We start from the raw sequence: 23533 nt of genomic DNA on the forward strand, positions 1-23533 counted from the left end.
CTGGATATATGATTTTTGGCTGACAATATTTTTTCCTTCAATGTTTTATATAAGTCATCCCATTGCCTTTTTGCCTGCACGGTTTCTGCCGAGTAGTCCGAACTTATTGGCTCTCCTTTGTAGGTGACTTTCATTTATCCCTAGCTGCTCTTAAAAGTCTGTCTTTACCTTTGGTTTTGGCAAGTTTGATTATAATATGTCTTGGTGACTTTCTTTTAAGGTCTACCTTATGTGGAGTTCGATGATGATCTTGGATACGAGATCTTCTCATCTTTCACAATATCAGGGAAGTTTTCTGCCAACAAATCTTCAACAATTCTCTCTGTACTTTCTGTTATCCCTCCCTGTTCTGGTACTCCAATCACTCATAGGTTATTTCTCTTGATAGAGTCCCACATGATTCTTTGGGTTTCTTCATTTTTTTTTTTTAATCTTTTATCTGATTTTTCTTGAAAAATATTGGTGCCAAGTGCTTTATCTTCAAGTTCACAAATTCTGCCTTCCACTTGCTCAATTCTTGTCCTCCGACCTTCTATTGAGTTGTCTAATTCTGTAATTTTATTGTTAATCTGAATTTCTGATTGCTGTGTATGAATTTTTCCAGCTTAAATTTTTCATTATGTTCCTGAATAACCTTTTTAATTTCTTCAGCTGTTTTATCTGCGTGTTCCTTAGCTTGTTCTGCGTATTCCCTGATTTCCTTCCTGATGTCTTAAAGGGTTCTGTATATTAATCTTTTGTATTCTGCATCCAATAATTCCAGGAAGGCACTTTCATCTAGAAGATCCCTTGGTTCTTTCTTTTGAGAACTTGTTGAGGCTATCGTGGTCTGTTTCTTTATGTGACTTGATATTGACTGTTGTCTCCGAGCCATCTATGTTATTGTATTAGTTTATGTTTGATTACCGTATCACAGCTTCTTGCTTTGTTTTGTTTTGGTACGCCCAAATGGGTTGCTTGAGTGAGCTAACTTGATTATTTTTGCCTTTGGAGCTCTGACGTCCTGTCCCCAGATGGCTAGAGCTGTTATCAGGTATATTAGTTTAGGAGTCCATTCACTTTTCTTGTATGAATTCAGATCAGGTGCCCAGGTAATTGCTCATTAAGTGTGTGGTACAGGCTCTGCCCTACAGTGTTAGAGGGGCAACGGGGATTGGTGTAGGTACCAGTATCTGGTTGCAGCAGGGGGTCACACTCTGAACAAGGCAGGGGGCTGGGAATCTTCCCCCTAGTATCTCTGAGGAAAGCATGTCCCTCTTCCCTAGAGCATACAGGTGGGTGGGTTCTGCAGGTGGACCATGGGCTCCCAGTGTTTTTGGTTGTAAGGATTGGGAGGTACCAGTTATCTCTGGACCCCTGTCACGAGTGGCTGGGCAACCTGCATAGAGCCACCAGTCTGTAGGCCCCTGATGTGGGTAGGTGAGGACCCCATTTAATAAGCAAAATGGTGTCAAACATCAAACACCCACCTTTCTACCGCACAGCTCAAACAGTTGCAGTCTGCCAACAAGGGCCTATTCTCCTGAAATAGGCCCACACAAGTCTCTGAAGAGGGGAAAGGTACTCAAAGTGCATGGACTGTTTATGCCTGGATAGGTGCTACTTCTGTCCTGAGATCCCCCGGTTAGCGGAGGTGGCAAATTATTTTTTCCCCCAATTACAAATCTATTGCTTTTCCAGGGCCTGGAGGATGGCTCTAGGTGCTCAACAGGGCTCTATCTCAGGCCCAGGGAAGTCAACAGCTTCTGAAGCCAGGGGGCATGGTAAAATATACTCAAGTACTCAGCTTTCGCCGAGAGCACCATTCTTCTCTGGTTCTGGAGGTGTGAGTAGGCTGTTTGGCTGGCTGCTTCTCCCTGAGGAAACTGCGGCTGAACGCTAGTGCCAGCCCGGCGCAGCTGCTCCTGGGATTGGTGTCTGAGGGTTCCTGGCGATTCAGGTCCAGTAACTCCTCTCTGCTTCTGAATTCTCTTCCTCCCCCTGCCCCTCGGTTCATTTTCTAACCTTGCCTTTGATGTTCAGGACTCCTAGCTTGTCATAAATACACTCACTTCACTTGTTTTTTTAGGTCTTTGTTGTAAGAGGGCCTGCTGAAGCGTCTGTCTATTCAGCCATTTTGACCCTGCCTCTATAGTTTTCCTTTCTTGTACTATCTTTATCTGGCTTTAGTATTAAGGTAATGCTGACATCATAGAATGAGTTAAGAAGTGTTTATTTCTATTTTATGAAGGAGACTGTGGAGAAATTTTATTATTTCTTCTTTAAATGTTTCATTGAGGTTCACCAGTGAAACCATGTAGGCCTATTGCTTTCTTTCTTGGTAGGTAATTAACTAATTGTTAATTTCCTTAATAGATATAGGGTTATTTAAAATTTCTAGAAGAACAATCTGTCTTGGAAGATGTGCAGCCAGAAATGCTCCTTGGAAGCACGGATGGTGAGACCTTGTCTAAAGCACTTTGGACATGTTATCAGGAGGGATCAGACCCTGGAGAAGGACATCATGCTTGGTAGAGGGTCAGTGAAGAAGAGGAAAACCCTCAACGAGATGGACCGACACTGGCTACAACAACAGGCTCAAACATAGCAATGATCATGAGGATTCTGTGGGACTGGGAAGTGTATTGTTCTGTTGTCCATAGCGTTGCTATGAGTTGGAACCGATTTGATTGCACCTAACAACATTATCCTTGTATGAGCATTGGTGGTTTGTATCTTTCAAAGAATTGAATGATTTCATCTCAGTTACTGAATTTGTGGGCATAGCTGTTCACGGTATTCCCTTATTATCCTTTTAATATCCATGGGATCAGAAGTGATGACTTCTTTTTCATTTCTGATTATTGGTAATATGTGTCTCTGCTTTTACATGGCCTTTTCCCGTCAGTCCCTTCTGTGTCTCTGGGTCTTCCACAGCCTTCTTATAAGGATACAAGTTATTGAATTTAGGGCCCACCAAAATCCAGTATGACCTTATCTTAACTAATTACATCTGCAAAGGCCTCACATTCTGAGGTTACAGGTGGACATGAATTTTGGGAGGACACTATTAAACCCAGTGCAGTCCTCTAAATGGATAACAAAAATTGTCACATAGACATATTTTAATTGTGGCCTCTTCCTCTCAGTGGACTCCCCATGTATATGTCTTGAATCAGTAGGAAATTCAGAGAGTGAAAATGAAAATCAAAGCTGACACTGGGTTTCTTCACCCTGATGTTTGAGTATTTTTTTCTTTCCTGTCCTACATTTCCCCAATCACCACCCTAAGTGGAGCACAACATACAAATCTCTCAGGTTCCCTCACGTCTTAGTCAGCTAGTGTTGCTATAACAGAAATAGTGCAAGTGGATGGCTTTAACAAACAGACGTTTATTCTCTCATAGCGTAGTAGGCCTGAAGTCCAAATTCAGGGTGCCAGCCCAGGTGAACACTTGCTCTTTGTCGGCTCTGGAGGAAGGTCCTTGTCATCAATCTTCCCCTGGTCTAGAAGCTGTGTTCCCGGCTCTTCTTGCTTGGTGATAATGAGGTCCCCATGTCTCTCTGATAGCCTTTCTCTTTTATATCTCAAAAGAGACTGGCTTAAAACACAACCTAATCTTGTAGATTGGGTCTTCCCTCATTAACATAACTGTCTCTAATCCTGCCTCATTAACATCATAAAGGTAGGATTTACAACACATAGTATAATCACATGAGATGACAAAATGGTAGACAATCACACACTACTGGGTATCATGGCCTAGCCAAGTGACACATGTTTTGGGGGGACACAATTCAAACCATTACACTTTATATCCCATTTTTTTCACCAAAATACATCTTTCTTTTTGGAGGGGGGTAATATTCTCATTTATTCAGATAACTCAGGCCAGGATGTGATGAGATTCTTCTTCGAGAGTAATAGCAATGAATAAGTATGCATTTTAGGAAGCACCTTCTGGAGCTTCCATTACATGAATCATAGGCAGGTCTCTCAGCTGCCAGAGAGGACACTTTTGAGCAGATGGGCATTTTAGCCTTTCTGAGCTTGCTGGATAAGTCGTTTCGTACTTTGACTTGCATTTCCAACTGACCCTGTTTACCAACAGCTTGTTTGTGTGTAGGTTTGCTTAATACTTAATACAAAGAAAGGTAGCTTTCTGGCATCGTTAGAATAATATCTGTTAGAGGCTATTCACAGTGGATAAAATACGCCCCCTTACATTTCACTCTTTAAATTTTTACCCTCAAAAGATTTTATTATATGATTTTTAACACTGACATAAGATAAAAACACCATTTTGTAGTTGTTTGGATCAATAAAGCTCTTGGAAAAAGATGAAGAACAGTTGTTGAATGACAAAGAGAAAAGGTTATTTCATGTTATTACCTAGCTCTGAAGCTGTTATTTCACAAGTATTGATATGTAAGTGGGTTCTAAATGAAAAAAGAGCCAAAGCAGGAGGGCACCTGAATATAGATTGAAACCTTCAAATCATGTAACTGTTATTGTTCTGGTTAAAAATGATACAGCAACAACAAACACACAGCTTGGATCAATGTTTTCCAGCTACTACTATGGTCAAAATTTGTTTCAATTTCAGCTTTATTGTGCAAACTGGAAATAAATGCACACAAAACTTCTTGTCCATACAATTCTTTCTGCTCACTTGTTCTTAAAGGAGGGTAGGATGTTGCTTTTATGGTACAATAAGGAGATCCAAGGAATTGGATTTGCCAGGTCCCGGCTAACGTAAATGAAATCGCCATTGGACAGAAGGAGGAGTTATTTGGCCAACTACTCAAACTTCAAAACCAAAGACTTACTCATCTGGAGTGGTATCACACATCCAACCTTTACCACCAATGCTTGAGTAGGTCATGATATTGTATAAACTCTCAACAAGACAAGGAACTGTAGTGTGGAGATTCATGGAAAAAGGTCAAATTAGAAGCTTTGTGCTGTTTTTGAGGTGGAATTCATGCCCTGCTGATTAAATTCAAATCTCAGGTGATGAGAGCACAGAAAATGAATCGTTATTGCTTTAAGCAGGACACTGTTTCATTTAGTGAATGCAAATTTCTTGGGTTTCTGACGCAGCTCAAGATTCTGCTTACTACAAATGGAAAACAGCATGCCTTGTGCTGGCATTTAGACTGACACACACAGGAGATATTTATTTTGTTTCAACTATTTCATGACCATACTTAACATACTGTATGTACAACAGGAATGTCAAGAGCTTCAGATGGTAATTTCTAGTATGAAATGGTCATCAATAAAGACAAAAAGAAATATTCCTTCCTTCATTGGAATTCATACAATCTACCTTCTTGGATTTGGCTTTTTTGTATTTACAAATATGAATGAAATGCTGGTTGCAAATATCTGTCCATAGCCAGCTTACCGAGCCCCAGCTACACTAAAATATTGGTAATTTATGTAGTGTTCTAAATAAGTACATGAATTCTGGTTTTGGCAGTTTTGACTTAGTTACTATAAGTGGCGACACCCACTTTCACACTTACTAGTTGATGATTTAGGCCTTATTACATCTGCTTTAAAATGTTGGCTCAATGATCCTGGACCTTTCCTCAGGCCTCCTCAATATTATTTTGATCAAAGGAGTCAATATCTATTTTTAACTTTAAATTTTCATTCACGGTCTAGCTCAGAGGAACTGGAAGCTTCTGAGTTACATTTTGTAAATCAGGTGAATGTGCTTGGTACATACTTCATGGCTAGAACCTGACTGTGACTGGCTAATGGGTTTTTTAATGTCCATAAGAAAGAATAATTAGAAAACAAATACGTATGTCTTTTTTTACATGTCCCCCCCCAACCAAAAAAAAAGCTAGGTTTATCTTTGTTCACTCTCAACAGTTCAATTCAAATATATATATATTGAGTATGGCTATACTTGGAATACAAAGATGAACAGGGTTTTACAGACCCTGCTCATCAGGAGCTCACAGTCCAGCCAGAGGAGATAGATGCTCAAAATACACAACTTTGATGCTGTGTATTAAGGGACGTGACCTGGGCAGCCCAGGTGCTGACAGTGCACATAGCAGGAACATCTACACTGGACTTGATGGGTTAGAGAAGCTTCCTGGGGAATGTTGTGTCTCAAATGGAACCTGAAGGATAAGCGGGAGTTAAGCCACCTGAAAACAGGGTAGAATACAGAATGCAGGAAAGGAGTTTTAGGCAGAAAGAAGCACTGGGGAAAAGAAAGAACCTGATAGGTTAAAAATCTAAAGTCAAACGTGGCTGGAGTGCAGAGTGTTGGGGATGGTGCAGAGGCTGGGGAGGGGAGACCAAATAGGAAAGGTCTTGTGTGCTACTTTAAAGAAATATGATCACTTTAAAAGAGGTCTTTTGCTGGGTATCTGTCCAATGCAACACGTCCTTTGGTTTCTTGACTGCTGCTTCCATGGCTGTTGATTATTAATCCAAGTAGAATGAAATCCTTGACAACTTCAAATAACGGTTAACATTATTAAATAAAATTGCTATCTTTTCTCTTTTTCCCAGATATTTTAGTTACTATAAAATATGTAGCTATTCAAATGTAGGAAACCCTGGTGGTATAGTGGTTAAGTGCTACGGCTGCTAACTAAAGGGTCAGCAGTTCAAATCCACCAGGTGCTCCTTGGAAACTCTATGGGGCAGTTCTACTCTGTCCTATAGGGTCGCTATGAGTCGGAATCCACTCGACGGCACTGGGTGGTGTGGTGGTGTATTCAAATGTAAGGATTCTTACGGTAAATTTCTCCTGGAATTGAGCAGATTAGAGCTTCTTGCAGTAATGTATTTTAAGTCTGTGGCTTGGTTTTAAGTGAAGGTTGTTGTTGCTGTTAGTTGTGTTGCATTCCAGTCAGCTCTGACTCATGCCAACTTTATGTATAACAGAACAAAATGTTGCCTGGTCCTGCACCAATTCCATGATCTTTGATATGCTTGAACCCACTGTTGCAGCCACTGTGTCAATCCATCTCATTGAGTGTTCCCCTCATTTCGATTTACCCTCTACTTTACCAAACACGATGTCATTTTCTAGGAACTGGTCTTTCCTGGTGATGTGTTCAAACTAAGCAAGACCAAGTCTCATCTTCACTTCTATTATCCTGGCTATACTTCCTCCAAGAGCAATTTGTTCATTCTTCTGGCAGTCTACAGTGTATTCAATATTCTTTGCCAATGACACAATTCAAATACACCAATTCTTCTTTTGTCTTCTTTTTTTCATTGTCCACCTTTCACATGCATATGAGGAAACCGAAAAGACCATGGTTTGGATCCCAAACCAAACCTCTTGCTGTCGAGTCGATTCCAACTCATAGCAACCCTAGAGGACAGAGGAGAACTACCCCATAGGGTTTCCAAGGAGGGGCTGGTAGATTCAACTGTCCACCTTTTGGTTAGCAGCTGGACACTTAACCACTGCACCACCAGTGATTAGAGGCACTTTAATCATCAAAGTGACATTTTTGCTTTTTAACACTTCAAAGACCGTAGTGGTTAAGTGCTACAGCTGCTAACCATAGAGGCTGGCAGTTCAAATCCACCAGGTGCTCTTTGGAAACTCTGTGGGGCAGTTCTACTCTGTCCTATAGGGTCACTATGAGTCAGAATGGACTCGATGGCAGTGGATTTGGTTTTTGGTTTGCTGCAGATTTGCCCAATGCAACACATCTGTTGATTTCTTGATTGCTGCTTCCATGGCTGTTGATGGTTAATAGAAGTAGAATGAAATCCTTGACAATTTCAAATGATGGTTAACATTATTAAATAAAATAGCTATTTTTTCCCAAATATTTTAGTTACTATAAAATATTCAGCTATTCAAATGTAAAGATTCTTATAGTAAATTTCTCCTGGAATTGAGGGTGGCCAAAACTGTGTCACTGGATATCTACACATTCTTTTATTGAACAATTAGAATTGGGAAACCCAATGATTTTGCCCTGACTACAATAAAACTCAAAAACACATTTGTGTTACTTCAAGGTGTCAAGTGTATATATATCGATAACTCATATTTGAATAAATTTTAATCTTTCTTTTTATTTTCATTTTCTTGTGAAAAAGTGTTTTGATGTTACAAGCTGTCAATAATTTCATCTAGAAGTAAATGGGTATGAATCATATGGATACCTTAAAGCAGAAATATTATTTGAATTTTCTATGTCTTGTATTTTTAACCAATAACCTCAGTTTTCATAAGAAGTCTTTGATCAAGACAGAAATCCCAGCAAAAAAGGAAAATCACTCTTAAGTCTTTGAAATTAAAAATATAACCAGAAGAATATCTAAGTAGCTGATTAAGTATTCTTTACTGCTGTGGGAATTACTAGATAGTCAATCAATACCAAAACCCGTTGCTGTCGAGTCGATTCAGACTCAGAGTGACCCTAAAGGGCAGAGTAGAACTGCCCCATAGGGTTTACGAGGAGTGCCTGGTGGATTCAAACTGCCGACCCTTCAGCACTACGCCACCAGGGGTTCCAGTCAATCAACAGTCTGAATAAATAGGGATAAATAGATACACAGACAACTTTCTGAACTATATCTTAAATATGTGCATAATATTTTTTTCCAGTATTTGAGCTCTACATATGTATGCATGCGTGTGTGTGGTATATGTACATATTTGTGTATATACATATCTTATATTCGATATACATGTCAATGTCTATAACCCGTTGCTCTCTAGTCAATTCCAACTGATAGAGACCCTATAGGACACAGAATTGCCCATAGGATTTCCAAGGCTGTAACCTTTACGGGAGCAGGCTGCCACATAGTTCTCCCATGGAGTAGCTGGTGGGTTCGAACTGCTGACCTTTTGGCAGTTAGCAGGGCAGTTAACCACTGTACCACCAGGGCTTCTTAAATAGGTGTCTTTTATATTTGCCAATATATATCTGTATGTGAATATACACATACATATATATCTTATATTTGTTATATATCAACTATATATATTTAATATATATATCAAATATAAGTAATACATATATGTATACACTCATACATAGACTCAAATATTGGGAAGAAGTACTGTGCTGATAAAAAATTCAGAAAGCAGTCTCATTATGTATATATATGTATATGCATACATATCTTATATTTGAATATTTTAAAATCTTTTCACTTCATTTTCTTTTTGAAAATGATAAAAAGATTGAGTAAGACATAATAAATTCTTCAAGAAAGAAAACTTCTCTAACTATCTTAAACCATTTTTGTTGAACAAAAAACATTGGCTTCAACTTTAGTTGTGGATGAAGGTCTTTGTGCACTCTGATCACCTAGGGAAGGAACAGACAGGATGGAATGCCTGGTCTATATGGACCCCATAAGGAATATACAATGTCCACCTTGGTCAATTCCTTGGAGACTCTTATCATCCTCTTTGGCTTCCATCAATTTGGGTATATTGCTTAATTCCTTTGCCAGTTTTAGTTACCCTAAGTACTAAAGTACTTGACCCTTTTTTAGTTTCTGGATGGTACCCAGGCTTCTTTACCAGTTAACGGATTCCTAAGTACCCATCTACCCTCACAAAAATTTCTAGCCTTCTATTTCTCCAGTCCTTAATTACAACACTCCACGAATCAGTCTTTCTGAAAATATACCAGCCTTGTCTTTTTCTGGGGACTTTACATGCCTTATTTGTCATGAATCATGTACATATGTCTAGTGAATCCTGTTAGAGCCAGAACTGGATGGGACTGCCTTATTTCTCTGGGTCTGGTAAGATTTTGCCTTTGACAGGGTGTGTCTTACCACTCTTCTATCCTCTTTATTAGTGGAAAATATTTAAGTTTTCCTTCTCTTGACAGGTTTCCACCTTACATTGCTTCTGGCTATCCCAAGTTTTACTGTATATTCTACCCTGTCCCCCGAAACTGGAGTATAATATATAAAGCAAACCAGCAATACCCTGATAACGTCAAACCACTAATTCAACCAAGCTGACAAAATGAGGAGGGAGATGTGTCAAATTAACAAGCTAAGGATGGACAGTGGGACAAGAGACAATTTGTTACCTGGTCATGCCTGCCCCCTTTGGACATGAATGGGTTTTACTTTTTAGCTTCAACATGGGCGATAGCAGTTAGGCAAGATATGCAAAATATTTGTAACTGGACAAAAAGGGTAGGAGACTTAAGAGACTCTAAGTTCTCTAGGATATATAAATTTTTAATAAATTTCTGTTAAAATTTAGAATAAAATTAAGAGAAAAAATTAATAAAATTGAATATGCAGCACAAGAAAAATATGCCAACTTTTTACTTGACTTCACATTTCAGATCTTCAGATAACATTCAGTAACTTTTTAATATCAACTTGAATATATTACATTTAAATATTTTGGTTATTTGTAGACAGTCTTCCAGAAACATAATTAATTCCTTCCCTTCATCAAAAATCTGTAATGAATTATTCTTTCAACTGAAGATTTTGCCCTAGCATGACAAGACTATGTATAAAATTTGAAAAACAAATGCCTCTCTTACTCATGCTTATTTTTAAAAGGAATCAAAAAGATGATCCTCTTTTCTGAATAATAAATTTCAAAAAGGCATACAATGCTCTTCATTATTACAACGATAATGATGAGAAAAGGGTAGAATTCATCTTAAATCATCTTATTACATACTTCTTCTCCTAGGACATTCTAAGTGTATCCTTCTGAGTTTCATTTCAAATCTTTGAAAAGTATTTAGGCTTAAGAAATTAGGAATTTAATCTCCAGTTAAGAAGACATCATCTCCCCTTCCCCATGGAAATAGTTAGAAATCACATATTAACACCACTCCTTTAATATTCTTAAGAAACAGCACCTGAGAGAGAAATAATAAGCAGGAAGCAGGTGTGATGATGAATTACACAAAACAATATAATTACCCTTAGTCTTCATAGAGTGCTTTCCATTTTCCAGATTTTGACAAGACACCCAAAGAAAACTCAATTGCCTGAGGGGTAGATGATTAGCCCATTTGCAGATGGGAAACTAAGGCACTGACATGCCTTACCACAGCCTGCAAAAATGGTCAGCAGCAGAATCGAAATTAGAAACAGGACCTTGTTGTAGTCATATATATGGCCACCCAAAATGAACGACAGGAGTAAAGTTGGTCCATTAGCGTAGCCTGTGTTCCACCTTGCTCTGCGACATACAGAGCCGATGGAAGTTTGAAACTCCATTTAAAGTTCACAGCACATCTATTCTCCAATGTCAAACCCGTGAGATCAACATGAGAAATGATTATTTATAGTAACATCTTCAGACTCAGGAATATAGTCTACGTTGAAACTATATAAAATGAATTTCAGTAAATGAGATCAAGATATGAACAGAAAAATTAAATGATAGCTAATGCAATAATTACAATTACAACTTCAGTTAAATATTTCTATTGTTATTCCCTACAGAGATGTTTGTGAGTATAATTAAAAATTAATTATCAAACCATTAGATTTGAAACTTAACTCACATCTATATGATGATGTGAGACTTGATCTATATGTCTTTAAATTCTCTTTAGGAAGGAATAAACACGGCCTAATTTTTTTAATTTTACTGTGTATTATACTGAACACATCTCTATGTAGAGTACAAAAATATATCCTTATCCACGGAAAATAATTTACCAAGCTCCTTGAATACATTCAATCACTAAAGAAAACTCTATTATTTTACCAAGCAGTGATATTAGCCATATCAGCAATATGGACAGAGCGGAGGTACACTTGACAGAGGATGCTCTGTGGGAGGTTCAGGGAAATAGACAACTGTATTGTCCTTCGATTCATGAGAATGATGTATATCAGTGCCAACACCAATTACTGTATGAGTAGCCAGTACATTAAGGACACACCAACATAGATGACACACAGCGTTATCCAGTTTATTCTTGTTATTGGTGGCCTGTGGTTACCTGTCACGTGGAGGAAGACGCTGGATGAGAGAGAGCCACTAGAGTTTTGGGCCTGAGCCACATAGAGGCCTGTGTCTGCCTTGCACGCCTTCGGAATGAACACCGAATGCCTTGTCTCCTTGTGTAAAACCTGTAAGTGCCCATCTGCAGACAATTCCTGGCCCTTCTTGTACCTGAAGCAGAGAGTCAGTATTTAAAGTCAGGTCACTGTTTAGTGATACCATTTCCAAATTCTAAAAACCACTGCAAATAGGCCCATTGCCACGGTAATTAAAAAATCAAGTCAAATCGACTCTGACTCATGGCAACCCTATAGGACAGAGTAAAACTGCCCCATAGGGTTTCAAACGCTGTAAATCTTTACCGAAGCAGGCTGCCACATCTTTCTCTCATGGGCAGCTGACGCGTTCTAACCACTGACCTTTTGGTTAGCAGCCAAATGCTTAACCACTGCACCACCAGGGTTCTTGCCACCGTAATACTCTGTATTATTAGCGGGAACTTTGCAGCTATACCAAATTCTAATGCGGCTGTTTATCTTTCAACCAGAGACTGACAAATGGTAGCCAGAGAGATGTTTTGATTGGCTCAGACCAGGTTTTTAAAACACTCAATTTTTGGACATTTAACAATTGGAATATTGCTTATGAAAATTCAGATATTCCGCTTCTCTGGAGAAACCAGACCATCTGTCTGACCACACTGGGCCACCATTCCCTCATGGCAACAATTACGTAGAGTGGGAAACGGAGCCCTCATATTTGGCCTGCTTCACTCTTACTGTTCTATGGAACAACAGCCTGTGACTCCTTGGAATCTGTGCTGGAGTAAGACTCTTCTGCCCCATCACATTCATGCCAAAAGATCCACTTGAGAATACAAATTACTGTTTTATATGAGGATACTTATACACCATTTTCTGGTGAAATGAGTTCATTTAATTTTTATGAATTAATTTCATTAGAAAAGGAAAATGATTTCTAATTATAAAAGGCATCTGCACAATTGATTACTGTTAAATGACATGTTTCTCAGTTTCCTGTGGAAATGAACACTTAGCTGCACCTTTTTATAAAGCAACTGTTTATTTTGTGTATTTTAAATTCTTCTTTATTTATTTATACTCGAAGTTTTTCCAGACAAGAAGTGACAACAAACCTGAATCATTATCTGCTCCCCTTGCTTACCATATTTTTATGCAAATAATGTATACCGTCTACGTTTATTTGCCAGCTGCTCACTCCCCCTGCGAGGTATTTTCCTAAGTGCCACTATGCTCCTGGTTGCTCAGTGGTTAAGCATTCAGCTGCTAACCGAAAGGTCAGCAGTTTGAATTTACCAGCTGCTTCCTGGAAATCCTATGGGGCACTTTTATACTGTCTTATAAGGTCGCTATGAGTCAGAATTGACTCTACAGTAATTGGTTTGGTTTTTCAGGTTTTGGTAAAATAATTAGCACAGTGTGCTTACAAAAATATCTTGGGGGGGGGTAGGGAGCGGCTGGCAAGCAAATGTAGAAGGCAAGCATTATTTGCATAAAAATACGTAAGCAATAATTTGGCCTTTGTCTGAGTGTTCTAAGAATGTATGATTTCCTGATAATTTATCAGTTGTTAATTGAGCAAAACTGTTGTGAATCTGGTAGAAAAATATTTTTTTTTCTCAATACTGCAACGGTCTTTGTTCTTTGATACATACTAGACAAGTTATTTATTGTATGGACAAAACAAGGAAAACCTCACACATTTTTCCTTGGAGTGAACTGACATTTAATGATGAATTAAATACCCTTTATATTCATAAACATGAATTTTCAGATTTGTAGAAAACATGCAATTGTAAAAACCACAAAATAAAACAAAAGCATAAGTGCCTGCACTATCAGGACAGTTTCTTTCAATAATCTAAGAAACCCAAATTTTCTCATAAGCACTTCAGATAACTGGTTCACACTGCAAGTACCATCATTGAAACTATTGATTTCATGTCTACTGAAACATTATGATAAATACCATATTTTTACACAAATAATGTGTGCCTTCTATGTTGTTTGTCAACCAGGCTCTCCCTTCTTGCGGTATTTTCGTAATATGCACAGCATGCTTACAAAAATACCTCCAGGTGGAGGGCACGTTGTTTGTGTAAAAAATGGTAAATGTTATTTTACTTATATAAGTTCTTAAGTATAAACTTGCTCTCACATATGTGTCACTTTGTCTTCAAATAAATTTAGATAAGGATAAAAAAAAAAAGCCAAATATTTAAAGCAACCCATATCTTGAAAAAGTTAGGACTGCTTTTATTGTTATCAACAGGTTATTCAAAACCTGTATTCTGCAGTTTACTTTTTCTAAAACAAACAGGTTAAAAACAAAACAAAACAAAACAAAAAATGTATCCAGAGTGAAATAATATTGTTCAGAGCTCGGTTATCATAGCACCTTTCAAAATGAGTTTATCACCTGTCGCCTGGGGCAAGCGTAAAAGATTTTTTATTCCACCTTTTACATTGAAGAAACTTATAAAAAGAAATCTTTTTTTATTGTTTATAAAACAATCAAATATTACAAAGGTGGCATGTGTGACTCTGCTGGGAAGAGGGAAAAAATGAAGTGAATAAATGACAGGAAAAGGAAAAACTCAAATTCTAATGTTTTTTAATTGAATAAAAAAAAAAATAAGGGACGTTAAACCAAGAAAATTTCATGCTTATGTGGAAATAGATAATACGAAAGAATTTCAATGTCTGATCTTTAGAAATGTGGAATGTTAAACTGGGGGAAAAGAAAAAGCTCAACTCAGAGTTTGTTAAACTATTATTTTATATGGTTACTTTTTTCCTTAAGTGTATTAGCCATGCTGTTTCTAAAACGAGAGTTGGGGGTTGATGTGAGATTGAATCATGCAGAGCCACAGTGTAGTAGAATATTAATCAGCTAGCCCTAAATTTTTTAGTGCGCACAGATTTCCTCAGTGATTCAGTCTGTCTGTTTTATGGTTTGTCATTATAGGCTACCCACCATGTCAGTGTAGGCTCTGGAAATCCTGTTACTTCAACTTCCAAAGTTACTGGAGAACCTTCCATGACAGTGACATTAGACAGGAGCCTGGAGAAATTAGGTGCCTGGCCAGCTAGGCTGACCACACTGTTCTTTGCTGATGTATTTTTAATCTCTTCTCGGGGAACCACTGGCCTCTGATAGCCGTGGCTGGTGTCTGATTGAAACCAGAGGCCCGAGGAGGCATCAGGGGAAGCATGCAGCCTGTCTTGGGTTTTAGTGACGTTACTACCAGCATGCATTTTCTCCCGTGTTCCTAGCAAACTTCCCTGAGCCTGAGGGTGCTGTTGTAAAGCTCTCTCATGCACTTCACTCGGCATGCTCTCTGGAGGTTTAGCACTGACTCTGCGGAAGACAGTGTTGTTTTCCAGAAATCCCCGGGAGGTTAAGAGGGCCTCAGCTTTGAGGTGGGGATAAGGCCTCTGAAAATGACTTGAAAATGTTTCTCTCTTATCACGGCATGCATCAGCAAAAGCCACAGGTGGTGGCAGAACAGGTTCCTGAGCCTCCCCTGGACTGTTGGTCTCAGTCTGCATCCTGGAGCTGCTTAAGTAAAGGCTAAGGGAGGTGGAGCTAGGAGGCTCCTCCATCTCCATGTCAGATGGTACCAGGAGGGATTCGGGGCTTCCTGGGAGTGGAGGCAAGGAGATGTCATCAGGTGAGACACACTCATATTCCTCGCCTGAAAGCCTCTCTTCAGGCAGGAGCAGACCGTGGATGCTGCCCTCTTTGGCAGAGGCCTGCTGCTTCAGGTCCTGCGGAGGCTGATCCTCCCCTGCTCCACTGATGGCCAAAGTATCTGCCACTTGCGCCTGGCCCTTCAAAAGAGAAAAGCCAAAGCTTTGAGTTAATCATTCATTTTTCTTTTCCCAGGTCCCAATTAGAATGAAACTCAGCTTCAGAGAGACAAGTTGAGAAAGCCCTACATCGAGTTAAAGCTTAGGGCCCTGGCACAAAGACAATGGAACTTGAAACCATCCGTCTGTCTAACCTGGGTACAGTCCCATCCATGACTAAGGAATCATTAAACTGACCTTGACTCTGTGAGTGAAATGTGATAGACCTTGTAAAATAAGAAAGAGAAAGACTTAGTTCCATCTGTAAAGAAAAGATTGGACTGGGTTAATGTGCTTCAAAACCATGATTTGAGGAGTCCCCTTCAACCAGCAAACTGTTCTGGGTTGTTCTACTGGGCTTTTTATTGGGCTACACTCTATGTGAATACAGAGTTCCTAAATGCCAGAAATCTTCTTATTAGGGGACCCTCCCAGAATAACCCCTCTGCGCTCTCAAATAAGTCATTCTTAATGATTTGTTATATTTTCTTAAAACCCCTTACTTCGTTCTTACCTTGAAAAAATATTTATTAAACATCTACCATGCTAGACAGTAAAGAGATATAATGGTGAGTAAAAATAGGCACAGTCTTTGCCCTCACTGAAGTAATAGCTTAGTGGGGGGGGGGGGAGGTAGATAATTAATTAAACAATCACGTGTTATAGCCTTTCTCAAGAGAACACACCAAGGTACAGTAGAAAAACACCTGCCACTTATTTCTCTGCCTTGTGTAGTATATGGTCATGCTAGGAGCCATAGATAGCAGTATGTCTCCTCCCACTTACTCTGTCCTGGTCTTCCTCCCCACTAATCCACGACAATCTCAGCGTTAAGAAGACCCTCAAATAGCCATCCTGGCATGGAATCAAAAGAACACTATAGCTGAAAGGGATCTCATCTATCCCAACCTGCTTGTTTTTACCTCCTCCTTTCTTTGCCTTTTCTTAGCACTGCGGGTCTGTTTTTACTTACTTAGCATGCACTAGTTTTATCCTGTAGTTACTTCATGCACATAAAAAAGTTATGTCTTACACTGACTTTAATTCCTTTTTTTTTTTAGCCCATAGTCTTGCTCCTGACATATAAGTGGTTTTTGAGTAAATAAATGTGTTTTTAGGTTTAAAAGTGTAGAAGCAAAAACAAAACAATGCTCCTTGTCCTATCCTACAGAGATGATTTCTCCTCAGAGAAGAGTTAACTCAGTTTAGAGAAAATGGTCTTTTTCAACCATTTAGAAGTTTAAATTTGGTGCCTAAAAGACAGAAGTTCTTAAAAGTCCCTCTCATTTAAAAAAAAAAAAAATTACTAAATAAACATATGCCCAATAGGGAACGCCCTCCTTCCTTTGGCTGTCTGCAACACAGTTCAGCTCTGCCTCTTTCCATCTCCTCCTGAAATAAGAATGTTTATTCTCCTCAGAAGAACTTTGATCCATCCTTCTACTCAGTCTAAGAATCTCCTCTACATCATTTCTGGCAGCCTATATTTGCATACTTTGCCTGAAAGGGTGCTTTCTTTGAGAATTTTATTTTTGTATTCTTTACTTGTCCTATATTTAGCAAAGATCTGCCTGCAATTTCCACGAATGGATCTTAATCAGCCACTTGGAATGACAAAATATGCCCAACTGTTCTCTCATGTAACAGCTCTTTAACTACTTGAAGAACCTGTGCCACATCCTCTGAGTCTCTTTCTTTGTACTAAATGCTCCCAGGTCCTCTTCTGCTTTGACTGTCAAAACTTTCATCATCCTAGTCATCTCCTGGGAGGGCCAACTCCTACTGGGCTATAAACTCCTTCATAGAAGATCGGGAGATGGACATTTATTGATCTGAAGGCCATCCATAGGGAACTCCTTGATGACTTCTTCAGGTAACCTATGCCTTTCCAGAGGAGAAATAATATTCAAAAATTGTCTCTGAGAATTTACAACAAGTTTAGGGCACAATCCTGAATAAAAGTCCAGACCTCTCTCCTTGCTCCTCACGCCTCATCGAGAGGAAGGGATTTAGCTAAAATGGAGGATTTTGAAGAGGGAACTGGGCAGGCTCAGTTCAGTCTCTCTGAGGCCCTCTTCTCTGGTCTGCCTACCATCAAATGGGTACATTTGAGTTGGCTCTAGGACATCAAAAGGCCCTATAGGGAAGCCTGTAGATGCCTAGCTGAACTCTCAGTGGCTGGATGGGCAAATTCATCTAAATCGGAAGTGAAGTTTTGGGAAACCCACTAGAGAAGTCCATAAACTTGTCCTCCAGTCCAGCTATTACTGGTTACTCATTCCTGACTCCTATATCTTACTTTCATTTGGTGCCAAATTCAGGAAGGGGATCCAAGGATATTATTTTTTTTTCACTCTCTACGATTTCTAAAACAGAAAAATACTTTCCACAGAAAATAACACTACCAGATAATTTCTACTGAGTTCTAAGAGAGAAGCCGTTTTCTCAGATCTTTTTCTGGAAACATCTCAACTTATTAATGTTCCCCCACCAAATATATTTGTTTCCAGAATTAATTTACTTTTCATGTGCGAAGTAGTCAGTGGAATCATCATATCCTTGATCTATAAGATACATTTTATTAAAGTGATTATATTAGTTCTTTTGTTGTTTGTTTCAATAAGAGCCACATCAGACCATTGATTCATACTGAATTTTTAGTCAACTAAAATTTCCTGTCTCCTCTCTTATATTTGGACAGTTAATTTTTAAAGACAGGCCCGAGAGTTTAAAAACATATCTTTGTTAAATTGTTTTAGTACCAGCCCATTTTATAGTCTGTGGAAATCTTTTTGTACTAAAGATTCTCTATTGCCAACCACAGAAATTATTTATTTCAATTTTAAGTCTGTAATTTTGTTCATCATATTTTCTGTCCATTAATACCACTGATAAAAATGTTGAACACTGTAGAATTTAGAACAAAGCCAGGTGTCTTCCCAAGGTAGACTTTCCTCTAGGTGGAAATGACAATGATGGATTACTTAATTCTCTTGGGTACAATCATTATCTGACCAAATTCTCATTCAGTTCACATTTCTTCACTTACCTTAAGAGAGATATCTGAGTATGTTTATCACATGACTTCCTGAAATCATAATAAATTATGCATATGGCACTAACCTAGAGCTACCCATTAAATAACTATCTCGGCAAGGAAAGTAAGGTGAGTTTAATACAAATTTTTCTGAGTAAATCCATGTTGGCTCCCGTCACATCTGCCTTCATCCTCATATGCACATAAGCTTTCAGGTTTTATTAAGTCATATGAAATTTTACTGAAATTCCTTTTCAAATCACTGAGCTATAGTTTCCTGGATCTACTTAGTTTTCCTTTATAAAAATGGTACCCAAACATCCACACATACTGATATTTTCCCACCATAAGACTATCTTCACCGTGAAGAAAAAAAAACAAAAATAGGAGGCGGGGCCAAGATGGTGGAATACACGGATGCTTCCGGCGAGACTTCTTACAACAGAGACCCAAAAAAAACAAGTGAAATGAGTATATTTACGACCAGCTAGGAGCCCTAAACATCAAAGACAAAGTTAGAAAATAAACTGAGCAGCAGGGGGAAGAAGAGACGGTTCACAAGCAGAGAGGAGTCACTGGGCCAGAATCACTGGGAGCCCTCAAGGCACCATTCCTGGGAGCAGCTGCTGCGGCCTGATACTAGCCTTTGGCCGCATTTTCCTCAGGGAGAAGCAGCCAGCCAAACAGCCTACTCACATCTCCAGAAAGAGAGAATAACAGCGCTCTCAGGAAAAGCTACATACTTGTGTAAATTTTACCACGCCTTCCGGCCCCAAGCTGGCTTCAGCGGCTGTTGATTTCCCTGCACCTGACATAGGCCCTACTGAGCGCCTAGAGCCACACTCCTGACCTTGGAGAAGGAATAAATTTGCAACTGGGGGAAAAGATAATTTGCCAGCTCCACTAACTGGGGGAGCTCAGGACAGAAGCTGCTGCTGTCCAGTCATAAACGGTCCATGGACTTTGAGTACAATTCCCCCCTGCATGGATCTGTGTAGGCCTATTTCAGGAGAACAGACCTTTGTTGGCAGACAACAACTATTTTAGCTGTGCGGTGGAGAGGTGGGTGTCTGATGTTTGACACTGCTTTGCCTGTTAAACAGGTTCCTCACCTACACACATCAGGGGCCTAGGGACTAGTGGCTCCACTCAGGTCACCCAACCACCCATGACAGGGGCCCAGGGATAACTGGTACCTCCCAGTCCTTACAACCAAAAACACTGGGTGCCCATGGTCTGTCTGCAGAATGCACCCACTTTTACTCTCTAGGGAAGAGGGACATGCTTTCCTCAGAGACATTTGGGGGATGATTCTCAACCCCTGCCTTGTTCAGAGCATGACCCCCTGCTGCAAACTGATACGGTACCTACACCAATCACCTCTGCCCCTCTAAGACTGTAGGACAGAACCTGTACCACATACTTGATGAGCAGCTGTCTGGACACCTGAGCTGAATTCATACAAGAAAAGTGAATGGACTTCTAGACTGATATACCTGATAACAGCTCTAGCCATCTGGGGATAGGAGGTCAGAGCTCCAAAGGTGAAAATAATCGAGCTAGCTCACTCAAGCAACCCATTTGGGCATATCAAAACAAAACAAAGCAAGAAGCTAGGTACAGCAAACAAACATAAAATAAACTAATACAATAACTTATAGATGGTTCAGAGAGAACAGTCAATATCGAGTCACATAAGAAACAGACCACGATCACCACAACAAGCTCTGTAAACAAAGTATCAAGGGATCTTCTAGATGAAAGTGCCTTCCTGGAATTGCCAGAGCCAGAATACAAAAGATTAATATACAGAACCCTTCAAGACATCGGGAAGGAAATCAGGCAATACACAGAACAAGCCAAGGAACACAAAGATAAAGCAGCTGAAGAAATTAAAAAGGTTATTCAGGAACATAATGAAAAATTTAATAAGCTGGAAAAAGCCATACACAGCAATCAGAAATTCAAAAGAGTAACAATAAAATTACAGAATTATACAACTCAATAGAAAGTCTGAGAAGAACTGAGCAAGTGGAAGGCAGAATTTGTGAACTTGAAGACAAAGCACTTGCCACCAATATATTTCAAGAAAAATCAGATAAAAGAATTTAAGAAAATGAAGAAACTCTAAGAATCATGTGGGACTCTATCAAGAGAAATAACCTACGAGTGATCGGAGCACCAGGAGAGGGAGGGATAACAGAAAATACAGAGAGAATTGTTAAAGATTCGTTGGCAGAAAACTTCCCAGATATCATGAAAGATGAGAAGATACCTATCCAAGATGCTCATGGAACTCCACATAAGGTAGATTTTAAAAGAAAACCACCAAGACTTATAATCGAACTTGCCAAAGCCAAAGACAAAGAGAGACTTTTAGGAGCAGCTAGGGATAAACGAAAAGTCACCTGCAAAGGGGAAAAAAGTCAATAAGAATAAGCTCAGACTACTCGGCAGAAACCATGCAGGCAAGAAGGCAATGGGATGACCTAAAGCACTGAAGGAAAAAAACTGCTACCCAAGAATCATATATCCAACAAAACTGTCTCTAAACTACAAGAAATACTAAAGGGAGTTCTTTGGTTAGAAAATCAATAACATCAGGTATCAACACAAGACTAGAACACTGGGTCGAGCAATCAGATGTAAACCCAGACAGGGAAATCACAAAAAATAAATCAAGATTAAAAAAAACACTAAAAACAGGGAAACAGCAATGTCATTATGTAAAAAAAGACAACATTAAAACAATGAAGAGGAGCTAAGAAAAGCAGTCATAGATCTTTTATATGGAGAGGATGACAGGGTGATATAAAGAAATAAAAGCTAGGTTTGAATTCAGAAAACAGGGGTAAATATTAAGGTAACCACAAAGGAGACAAACTATCCTACACATCAAAATAAAAAACAAGAAAAAAATACAGACTCAGCAGGAACAAAATCAACAACAACGAATATGAAGAAAAGACACTATATAAAAACAAATTACTCAGCACAAAAAATTAAGTGGGAAAAAGAAACTGTCAACAACACACAAAAAACACATCAAAATGACAGCACTAAATTCATACCTCTCCATAATTACCCTGAATGTAAATGGAATAAATGCACCAATAAAGAGACACAGAGTGGCATAATGGATTAAAAAACATGATCTGTCGACAAGAGACACGCCTTAGACTTAGAGACACAAACTAAAACGCAAAGGAAGGAAAAAAAATATATCAAGCAAACAACAAACAAAAAAGAGCAGGAGTGGCAATATTAATTTCTGACAAAATAGACTTTAAAGTTAAATCCATCATGAAGGAAAAGAAGGGCTCTATATAATGTTTAAAGGGACAATATACCAGGAGGATATAACCATATTAAATATTTATACACCCAATGACAGGGCTGCAGGATAAATAAAACCAACTCTATCAGCACTTGAAAGTGAAATAGACAGCTCCACAATAATAGTAGGAAACTTCAACAAACCACTTTTGGTGAAGGACAGGACATCCAGAAAGAAGCTCAGTAAAGACACAGATGATCTAAATGCCACAGTCAACCAAATTGACCTCATAGACATATACAGAATACGCCACCCAACAGCAGCCAAGTATACTTTCTTTTCTAGTGAACATGGAACATTCCCTAGAATAGACCACATATCAGGTCATAAAGCAAGCCTTAGCACAATCCAAAACGTTGAGATATTACAAAGCATCTTGTCTGACCATAAAGCCATAAAAGTAGAAATCAGTAACAGAAAAAGCAGGGAAAAGAAATCAAGCACTTGGAAACTGAACAATACCCTGCTCAAAAAAGACTGGACTATAGAAGATATTAAGGATGGAATAAAGAAATTCATAGAATCCAATGAGAATGAAAACACTTCCTATCCAAACCTTTGAGACACAGTGAAAGCAGTGCTCAGAGGTCCATTTATATCAACAAATGCACACATCCAAAAAGAAGAAAGAGCCAAAATCAAAGAATTATCCCTACAACTTGAACAAATAGAGAGCAACAAAAGAAACCCTCAGGCACCAGAAGAAAGTAAATAATAAAAATTAGAGCAGAATTAAATGAAATAGAGAACAGAAAAACAATTGAAAGAATTAACAAGACCAAAAGCTGATTCTTTGAAAAAATTAACAGAATTGATACACCATTGGCCAAACTAACAAAAGAAAAACAGGAGAAGCAAATAACCCGAATAAGAAATGAGATGAGCGTTATTACAACAGACCAACTGAAATAAAAAAATCATATCAGATTATTATAAAAAATCATATTCTAACAAATTTGAAAACCTAGAAGAAATGGATGAATTCCTAGACTACCTACCTAAACTAACACAAAGAGAGGTAGAACTAAATAGACCCATAACAAAAGAAGAGATTGACCAGGTAGTCAACAAACTCCCAACAAAAAAAAGCCCTGGCCAGGACGGATTCACTGCAGAGTTCTACCAAACTTTCAGAGAAGAGTTAACACCTCTACTACTAAAGGTATTTCAGAGCATAGAAAAGGATGGAATACTCCCAAACTCATTCTATGAAGTCAGCATATCCCTGATACCAACACCTGGTAAAGACACCACAAAAAAAGAAAATTACAGACCTATGTTCCTCATGAACTTAGATGCAAAAATCCTCAACAAATTTCTAGCCAAC

General features: G+C 38.8%; 1 protein-coding gene across 2 annotated transcripts in view; it reads right to left on the reverse strand.

Moving 5' to 3' along the window:
• Positions 1 to 11526: 11526 nt before the first annotated feature.
• The window catches only part of CCDC141 (coiled-coil domain containing 141), a 233348-nt gene continuing 221341 nt past the window's right edge, over positions 11527 to 23533 (reverse strand). The window contains exons 22-23 of one of the 2 annotated variants that reach the window (XM_049887559.1): positions 14958 to 15814; positions 11527 to 12110 (exon numbers count right to left, since the gene is read on the reverse strand). In XM_049887559.1, coding sequence (XP_049743516.1) covers positions 11843 to 12110; positions 14958 to 15814 — 1125 coding nt within the window. In that variant the 3' untranslated portion in view covers positions 11527 to 11842. The remainder of the gene's footprint in view (positions 12111 to 14957; positions 15815 to 23533) is intronic. The other variant, XM_049887558.1, reaches the window with a different exon arrangement.

This window comes from Elephas maximus, chromosome 6 (assembly GCF_024166365.1).
Source record: "Elephas maximus indicus isolate mEleMax1 chromosome 6, mEleMax1 primary haplotype, whole genome shotgun sequence".
NCBI classification, from domain to species: domain Eukaryota; kingdom Metazoa; phylum Chordata; class Mammalia; order Proboscidea; family Elephantidae; genus Elephas; species Elephas maximus.